Raw genomic sequence first — 9,760 nt, forward strand, 5'->3', positions numbered from 1 at the left:
CCGCCTGCCCACCTGACTCCCCGACGCAGAAGACGCGGCCGCCGGGGCTCAGGAACACGTGCGCGCCGCTGCACCGTGGTGCCCAGGAGGAACAGCCTCCTGCCGCGCTCAGGTCCCCAGAGGCCGCCCACCGCGCATGGCGCTGCGGGGAGGCCAGGGTTCTCGGCCCGCGCGCCCCGCCTCTCCCGCGCAGCCGAAGGCGCTTCCGGCCCCGCCCCGCGCGCTTCCGGCCCTGACTCTCGCCGCTCAGCCGCTCGCCCACCTGACTCGCCATCACAGAAGACGTGGCAGCCGCGCCGCAGAAGGTGAAGGAGCAGCGCGACCGGGCGCAGCCCGCCCACAGGTACAGGTAGCACACGTGATGAGCATGGCCGGCGCCCGCTGCCGGGGAGGCCCGGCCGCCCCGCCGCGCCCCGCCGCGCCGCGCCCCGCCGCGCCCCGCCGCGCCGCGCCCCGCCCCGCCCCGCCCCGCCCCGCCGAGCCGCGCCGCGCCCCGCCCGACCCCGCCGCGCCGCGCTCAATAATTAATTGAATTTTAAATGACCCATAAATTTTGAAGCAATTATCCTATAGGATAATTGCTTCAAAAATAGGATAATTGCTTCAAATAGGATAATTGCTTCAAAATTTATGGGTCATTTAAAATTCAATTAATTATTAGGTCTATAACATCTTACAAAGGACTGAAACAGATTTCTAATTATTTGAATAAAAGCAGTTTTAGAATTTGTTAACAGTTGGGAGATTTTTTATTTATATGTTTTTATATTTTTACTGACTCTAAAAACCCTGAAGGACTTTTTAAAAAGCCTGTGAAGGTAAAAAGATTATTTATGATAGTTGTTTGTGAACCCATTGTTTATTCAATGCGTTTTTATTGGGCCCCTCCCAGATGTTGCAGACAGAGGGAGTCTGCATTGACAGTGTCCAACCTGGTCTGATGAAACTTACAGTACAGATATCCTATGTTAAGTTATGTTAAGGGAAATAATTTCCAAGGCTATGTGGATCCGTTCCTAGAATAAGAAAGGAGAATAAAACAGCATATTTGGGCTGGGGTGGAAGCTCAATGGAAGAGTGCTTGCCTAGCATGTGTGAGGCACTAGGTTCAATTCTCAGCACCACATATAAATAAATGAAATAAAGATCCATTGACAACTAAAAATATTTTTTAAAAAGGTGAATAACTAGTGATTGACAGGACAGCACTTCATGGTCTGTAATCTCAAATTCACATCTTAAAACAAATGTGGCTCTCATGTGTGTTTTAAATACTATAGTGGATAACCAGGTTAATATGAGAATTGTTCTTTTCCATCATATTTTGGGGGAAAGTTGTCCTATATTTTGGTTCATTGGCTAGAAACCATCAGGAATCTTTTGTTAATCTGTGACTAAACTCTACAGTTTACCTTTTGAGTCTTTATTGTTAGGAACAGTGAGGAGTATATTGTTTAGATTAGTATTTTCTGTTCTCTGAATGGTGTACACATGTATGGCAAGGATGACGAGACTTTATCTTAATGTCTTACCTCTGTCATCTTTGTGGAACTTTTGTAACTTAAGGCTATTGCCATGTAACTAAAATCTGAATTCACATTATAATGTTTGTGTACATATGTTTTCAACTTGCAAAAAGTTTATCACTTTATTTGAGTATATTATGTCAATTTTGTTTTTATTTTTTATGTTTTTCCTTTTATTTAATATTGTACTCTGTCAATAATTTTTTTCTGGTTATATTTAAGTACATGTGAAGTAGGAGTAGTTAACGATTGAAATATGTATTTCTTGCTTAAAATTAATGTTTGTTTCAGCACAGGATGACAGTTGTTAAAATCTGATTGTTTGAGTACATAGGTCCTGTATTATTATGTGTCTAATTGTTGTAGTCCCAGACAATTTACTTATTTAGTGATGTTTAGTATTCTTCTTACATTGTTAAAACTCCAAAATATTATTGGTATAGACTGAAAAAGTAAGCAAAGCTTTGCACTGTATAGAATAAAATGAATCAAACTTTTCTCTCATGGGCAGTGGCAGAGGAATGAAGATAATGAGGCAGTGCTGTGCTGAGAAAGGAATATGATGAATAAAGCATAGTTTGAGTATTTATTTAAATACTTATTATCATTTATAAAGTGTTAATGCGAATTTAACATCATAAGTTTTAAACTAAAAAGCTGTAGATTTGCACTAGTGAAATAAAATTTCTTTTTCTTTTTTTTCTTTTTGCAGGATTTTGCTAATATAATGAAAATGCTAAGAAGCTTAATTCAAGATGGTTACATAGCCTTATTGGAGCAGCGTTGCCGAAGTGCTGCGCAGGCCTTTACAGAGTTGCTAAATGGTTTAGAACCTCAAAAAATAAAGGTAAAATTGCCAAATCATAGCTTGTTTATCAATACCAGTGCACCTCAGATGAATTTAGAAAAAATCAAGGCTTTAACTCGAATTTATATACCTTATACCTGGGCTGGGAGCAGGTGAATCTCCTCCAGGTTGTGGGGCACAGGTGATGATCCCAATTCAGAGTTTGTGATTACATTCAATGTATGATCCATGCTTATGTTCTCTTTTTGACCATTGTTGGGGTTATCAGAACCTTCTGGCCTTTCCTTTTATGAAAAGGAGTCTTTTAATAAAGCAAGAATTTGGACTCGCTTTTAGGTTGCATTTTTTTATCCAGCAAGAAGGAATTAATTAGATAAATGAGTAGCTTAAGCAAGATTGTGAAAGCAGATATCTTACTTAATCTGTTACTAACACATGCAAAAACACATGATTTTAATTAAAAATTATTCTAATTTATTATGAACTATGCCTTAAACAACTGACACATCGATTCTGTGTTTTATTTTTTTTAATTTTTTTTTAGTTGTAGTTGGACACAATACCTTTATTTTATTTATTTATTTTATGTGGTGCTGAGGATGGAAGCCAGGGCCTCGCTCATGCTAGGCGAGCACTCTACCGCTGAGCCACAACCCCAGCACTGATTTTGTGTTTTAAATACTTGATATGAATATAACAGTTTTGTATTTGCAAAATATATTTTCTAATTCTATTTGATCATTAATTCAATCATACTGATGAATGATGTTATTACACTTGTTTAGTGATGTTATTACACTGTTGTGGCTAGAAGGTTAATGTGATGTAAACTGGCAGATTTATGTTTAGATTTTTAACTAAAGCCTTTTTATTGACAGCAATTGAACCTGGCCATGATTAAATATGTATTAGTAGTATATGGACTTGCCATTTCTCTGCTTGGAATAGGACAGCCTGAGGTAAGATTGTAACGCAGAGAACAAACAATTAAAATAGGATATTGGTTTTGTAAGATATATAAAAACTGTTTTTCCATTTTGGCTCATTTCCTTCTGTGTAATTTCTTGAAAGGCTGAAATAGCTAAATTTAAATAGTTTGTGCTTTTTTTTTCTTTTTTTTTAAAGAAAACTTTGTATTCCTATTAGAAAAAAGTAATGCTTGCAGTACTGGGCTTCTACATCTTACTTACATAAAAAATAAAGAATCTAATGTATCATGGTAGGCAAATTGCAAAAACATAAAGTTGAAGGAAAAGAGCAGGTTGGAGAACACAAACATTGTGATAACACTAGTGTATAATTTCGTATAGAACAATACTAAATATTGTTTATGGATACCTCTGCATTTTGTAAAACTGAAAAAAAATCATGGACTACCCGTTTATCATATTTAAGATAATGACAACATTTATTGATAAAAGAGGGAATGGGCCTGAGGAAGTTAGAAAGGAGATGTCAACTTTGTGTTATGCTGTTTTATTAGAAAACTGAAGTAAACATGATCATGCTTAATAGCTCTTAGTTCTGGGTGATGAGTAGTTTGGTGTTTGGTTAATTCTTAAGTGGAGGATTCAGGTAATAGCATATGGTCTGCATGTAGGTGTGAGCTCTAGTGGTCCCCATTACTCATGCTCTTCTTTAACTTTCCTGGGATGCTTACTTACCTGTGCTTTTCAGTGTTATAACATTGTTTGAGGTTCTCTAGAATGATTTCAAGTATTATAACATATCCTTTCTGCCAACTTGGATGCTAAACTTCCCTGTTAAAATGAAAGTTCAACTCTAAATTGCTACCTAGTTAAGATCAAACTTGACGTTTATGTTTTACTCACTTCTGAGAATCTACAGTGCCTGAGGTTCATTTTCCTTGTTCTTGATGTGACAGATGGAATGCCTTCTATTAATTCCTGTCTAATTCTGTTTTATAATATATCAATGGAAACAGGACTTCATGATTTTAATTCTATCTTGACAGAATAATAAATTTCATGCTTTCCCTTATTGGAATTGAAGAAATAGTTTCTTATACTCATGATTTACTATAAAATAGACAAATTTTTTTAAAAAACTATGAATATGGTAGAATTTATGCATTTAAAAGATTTTCATCAGCATAGACCCTTAAGGAAGTCATGTGTTGACCACAGTCCAGCCCTTGTTTCAGACATTCTTGGGATGCCTCTAAAGGGCTATTTTTTTTTTGGGGGGGGGGCTATTTTTAAGATAGCTTTTGTCTAAGAGAGCAGTACTTAATAGGATGTAGATTACAATGTGTGTGCATGTGTGTATTTGTATTTGTGTGTTTTTTATCATGAATTTACATCTTATAGTATTAGCCAGCATGGGCCATCACTTTGTGTGTACAAAGAAACGTTTATATAGTTGGCTGTCTTATATTTTTGGCAAGGTTGGATTTGTTGAATTCCTGGGTTTCCATATGTTCATCTGATTAGCTACAGGAAATTTGTATAACTTCTAAGAAAATGAAATGCAGAGAATATAATTTTTCCATAAGAATTTTTTAATATACAGTTTTTTTAATATTACACGAAATAAATCAACTTTGGGGTGAAGTCTGTTTTAACATTTTTCTTCTTGCATAAGTGATTATTGTTCTCACCTTTATTAAAGGAATTATCTGAAGCTGAAAAACCAGTTTAAAAGGATTATTGAACACTACCCCAATGAGGGACTTGATTGCTTGGCCTATTGTGAAATTGGAAAAAAGTATATTTAAAAAAAACCAGGTTAGTAGAAATGACATTAATTTCCAGGCTGATAAATTTGAAGTCTTAATGTGATGATGATCCTTTTTCTGGAATTATTTTGTTACCTTATGTGTGGCACACTATTATGATTGTGATTTACTTTGAGGAGCTGACATCTTAGTATCGATATTAAGTATTAAAGCAAGATCAATCAGTGCAATTCTTGATGCTTCTTAATTTTGTAATTCATAAGAAAGTCAGTAATAGAGTATTTAACATGAAGAATTTAATATCCATTTGTACATTTCATGTATAAATGGTGACTGAATTGATATAAATTAGTACTTTAAAATATGGTTTATACATTTTGATGTTAAGCACCTATTTCCAAAACAATTGTATGAAAGTGTTTTAAATAAAAGGTACATGTTAACATGATGTTAAATACATCATAAGTTAAGCATAAAAACCTTTCTGAATTTCTATTATAGTAGAAATCCTTATTCCAAGTTCAAAATACAACTTTTCTCTAAATGTTTTATTGCTCTTAGTCTTGTCTCCCCAGATTGCCTGTATGACCCTTACAGAACAGGATTGTGTCTTGGGCTTTAAAAAAAGAAATCTGTGTTTCCAACCACTTGCATTCAATATACATAGGTTACAGTATAAAGAAATAATTGTTCACTGATTGAAATATCTCTTATAATTTTTAATTTTCCTCATATTTTCATCTAACTTTTTAGGGAAAGTTTTTTATGAGATTCTTGGGAACCCAATCTTAGAGTGTGCCTGGAACCTCTTTGTAGATTTTTAAAGATTAAAGAAAATTCTTTTACTTCATGAAGTTAATTTTGAATTGGTCTGTAAGGATCAAGTAGTTACAAGGGAAATAGGATTTAGCAATCACCTTTATAGTAATAGCAAATGAAATTAATTTCAAAGTGTAGTGTAAATTGTTAGGACATACTTGTTTAATGCAACGGTGATATGCTGGTATTCACAAGGTCCAGGAAAGAAACATAAATGTGTAAAATCATGGAAATGTGGTAAACTGAAAAGTCTTTGCCATGTTGAAAGGCATTTACATTTTAATTCCTAAGTAATATGATGTGGGTAAAAGTCTAATAGCTGCTTTTTGGCATTGTAATGTACCATTTGTATCCTGCTATTGATAATTGTCTTATGGTGGATGGTAGTCTAGCTTTTCTACATATAAATCTTTTTTTTTTTCAATTTTTTGTCAGTGAGTTATTGGCTATTTTTTAAACTTTATTTTTATTTGTTTACTTTTATATGGTGCTGAGGATCGAACCTAGTGCCTCACGTGTGCAAGGCAAGCACTCTACTACCACTGAGCTACAACCCCAGCCCTACATATGAATCTTTACATATGTATAGGCAAAAATAAGTTTTTAAATTAGAAAATAGTTTCAAGATTGGAGAAAGCAGGGAATCTCTTTTTTTTAGTCTAAAGAGAATAAAGCCCTCATTAACTTCATAATCTAATACTTCAGTATCTTTTTTTTTATTGTTGATTCCTAGGAATTGATGACTCTGGTATCTCTCTCTGTCTTTCCTTTTCAGCCTCTACACATACTTCATATGTGTGCAAATGTTTTCTTTTTTTTATTGGTTATTCACAACATTACAAAGCTCTTCACATATCATATTTCATACATTAGAATCAAGTGGGTTATGAACTCCTATTTTTACCCCAAATACAGATTGCAGAATCACATTGGTTACACATCCACATTTTTTTACATACTGCCATATTAGTGACTGTTGTATTCTGCTACCTTTCCTATCCTCTACTATCCCCCCTCCCCTCCCATCTTCTCTCTCTACCCCATCTACTGTAATTCATTTACCTCCATGTTTATTATTCCATTCCCCTCACAACCTCTTATTTTTTGAATGGAACAAAGTTGCATTTTAAAAGGAATAGAACGCACCTTACCATGATAAAGCCAAAGGCCAGGACACAGTTATATTTAGTTTATATTACTGTAATAGCAAGCAGCAATAAACCTTAGTTTTATTTAAAGGAAATTTAGTGTTCATTGAATACTTCCATCTGATGTTTTATTGAAGGTACTCCTACCAAGAAGCTCTAGGTCTTGTGAACTCTTGTAGTAAATGAAAATATCACATCACATCTTTTTCTTTTTTTTTTCCTAATTCTGATTTTAGATTCCTAGAAGCTCTCAATCACTTTGAGAAAGCAAAAACCTTGACTTATCGTCTTCCAGGAGTGTTAACTTGGCCCACCAGTAATATGATTATTGAAGAGTCTTAGCCAGAGAAAATAAAGGTAACAGTTTGTTTTTGAGAATGTTCCCTGCTAGCTATATTAAGTGATGCAGGTGTTGAAAGACAGACAGTAGTACTCTCCTCACAGTCCCTGACATGCATTCTCCCTTGAAAGAGAAACAATGACTTTTAATGCACGTTTCCTAGGTACTAGTGACACACCTTCCATTCATCATTACATTTTCCTTACAGCAGCCTTGAGAATTGTGTAGTATGATCATTTCCATTTTACAGTTTAGATAGGTGAAGTGATGAGCTCATGGTTAAGCATCAAGGAAGTGGTAGAGCTGGAACTTGAGTTCAGGCATTCTGACATTAGTGCATGTGTTATTAAGCAGGATGCTGTACTGGTTGTACTTAGAGGAAGGTACAGTATTACTGTTTTATTATATTAATATCATTATTGAGATGGTACCTGAGTTTATGAATTGAATTATGAATTTAGTTAGTGTCATTTCTGGAGCCATATGGATGCTTTACCAATTCTAGAAAAACTAATAAATTTTGTCTCATATACCAGAACTTGCTTTTGTATGAAGCTTTTAAAAGTACAGGGGCCAACTTTTACAACTTAATAGTAAAAAGAGAAATAATCGAATTTACAAGTATATAATAGACATATCTGCAAAGAAAATAGTGATAACCCATTAGTACAATATTGTTAACCATTAAGGAAATGCAAATAAAAACACAGTGAGATACTGGTTCACACTCTGAGGATATGCATAGATATTAAGTGTTGGCAAGGGGATGGAAATATTATAACATTCATACTTTGCTGGTTGTAATGTAAAATGGTGCAGCTGCTTTGGGACAACAAGACTGGCAATTCCTCAAATAGTTAAACATAGGGTTACCATGTGACACAGCATTTCCACTACTAGATTTGTACTAAAAAAGGAAAACATGTTCTCCCCAAAACTTGTACATGAATGTTTATAGCAGCACAATTCATAATAGCCCCAAAGGGGGAACAACCCAAGTATCCACTGATGAATAGATAAACAATAAGTACTGATATATGATACAACATGCATGAATCTTGCAAACACTGTACGAAATAAAAGAAGCCAGACACAAAGGTCACATGCTGTATGATTCTGTATATATGAAATATCCAGAATAGGCAAATCTGTATACAGAGACAGAAAATAGATTGTCTAGGTCTGGGCATTAGGGGAAAAAGATGAGGAACTGCTAATGGTATTGAGTTCCTTGTTGGACGATGAAAATATCTAAATTTAGATTGGTGATGGTTGTACAACATTTTGGATATATTAAAAGCCACTGAACTGTACTCTTATGTAAGTTTTATTATATTTATATCAACAAAGCTGTTACAGAAAAATAAAGCACAGAGATTATTAGATTTTCCTCTCATTATACCATATTGGGATGGAGATATACAAGTTATTGACAACAAAATCCAGTACTGAAAGCATGGTGTTAGTCTCTTGGGGGCTTCTAATTCTCTAGAGCATTAACAAATACATGTGACAGAGATAGATGAATGGGAGTGTTAGGATTTTAGATCAAGTTACATTGAGAAAGAGATGAATCATAGGATTTTCAGGCTTGCCGTAAGGCTTATTTTATCTTAATTGTTCGATTTCTCTTAATTCTTTCCTTTTTTTTTTTTTTCCTGCTTTCTGGGCAGTTCCTCCAAGACCTATTCTGAAACAGAAATGTTCTAGGTAAGATTTTTAACAATCAATCAGTAGTTTTTATATTGTCTCTTAGTATATAACTCTGTTAAATGCAGATTTCTAAATTGTGCTATTTTTTAAAATTGGCTGTGTAAACATATATAAATAAGTATTTTAAAAATTATTTTTATGGATATTTAAAACAGAACTAGCTTTAGAATGATTAAATACTGAAAATTTGAAAAAGTCACTATTTAGTGGTTGAACTTGTAAGTAAAATTATAACATTTCATGTTATGAAATTACTTATCAACAGATTTGGCATTTAACAAAAATTATATAGTTAGCTTTTGGCTTTCAATTTCAAAAGCATTTTTGCTTTTTTATTTTTCTCCACTTTAAACATTTTGAACCAATGACTATTTCTTACCTTGAAATACTTAGTGTATTGTCAAAATTATTCACCTCTGTATCTTTCTGTTCAGATCAAATAATTCCAATCCTTTTTTCTTTTCTTTTCGGTCCTGCTTCTTGTTTTTCATCCTAAAAAGTGATTTTTTTCTTATAATTTGTGACCAAGAAAAACCAAAAGAAAAGATGTATAGAATTATTTGTTGAAAAGGAATCAGTGTAACCAAATCAACCAAATTCCCATGTTGTTATTGGGGTTAAAATAATATTTTATTATGGGATCTTGCTTGCAGAGTACATGTACTATTCTTATTTACCCTACACAGTAATTTATATACATTATGTACA

The 9,760-nt window shown here is 34.3% G+C and overlaps 1 protein-coding gene across 2 annotated transcripts; it reads left to right on the forward strand.

Moving 5' to 3' along the window:
* The first annotated feature begins 72 nt into the window (after window positions 1-72).
* On the forward strand, window positions 73-5,068 carry LOC144252762 (E3 ubiquitin-protein ligase TTC3-like). Of its 2 annotated transcripts, XM_077794872.1 has the most exons (4): window positions 73-343; window positions 2,239-2,373; window positions 3,213-3,293; window positions 4,966-5,068. In XM_077794872.1, exons 1-4 carry the CDS (start codon window positions 137-139, stop codon window positions 4,993-4,995), a joined length of 453 nt encoding a protein of 150 aa, XP_077650998.1. In that variant the 5' UTR covers window positions 73-136; the 3' UTR covers window positions 4,996-5,068. The 2 variants fall into 2 exon arrangements, with proteins under 2 accessions (XP_077650998.1, XP_077651001.1); XM_077794875.1 differs by lacking the exon at window positions 3,213-3,293.
* Window positions 5,069-9,760: the final 4,692 nt, after the last annotated feature.

The sequence above is a fragment of the Urocitellus parryii genome, unplaced genomic scaffold (genome assembly GCF_045843805.1).
Source record: "Urocitellus parryii isolate mUroPar1 unplaced genomic scaffold, mUroPar1.hap1 Scaffold_59, whole genome shotgun sequence".
NCBI lineage: Eukaryota > Metazoa > Chordata > Mammalia > Rodentia > Sciuridae > Urocitellus > Urocitellus parryii.

What these genes read in the sequence shown, in the direction of transcription:
- LOC144252762 (XM_077794872.1), top strand. Translation starts at nt 137, where the DNA reads ATGGCGCTGCGGGGAGGCCAGGGTTCTCGGCCCGCGCGCCCCGCCTCT. An exon ending in TAGAACCTCAAAAAATAAAG is followed by an intron (nt 2,374 to 3,212) that starts GTAAAATTGCCA and finishes TTTTATTGACAG; the next exon opens with CAATTGAACCTGGCCATGAT. An exon ending in TTGGAATAGGACAGCCTGAG is followed by an intron (nt 3,294 to 4,965) that starts GTAAGATTGTAA and finishes CCTTTATTAAAG; the next exon opens with GAATTATCTGAAGCTGAAAA.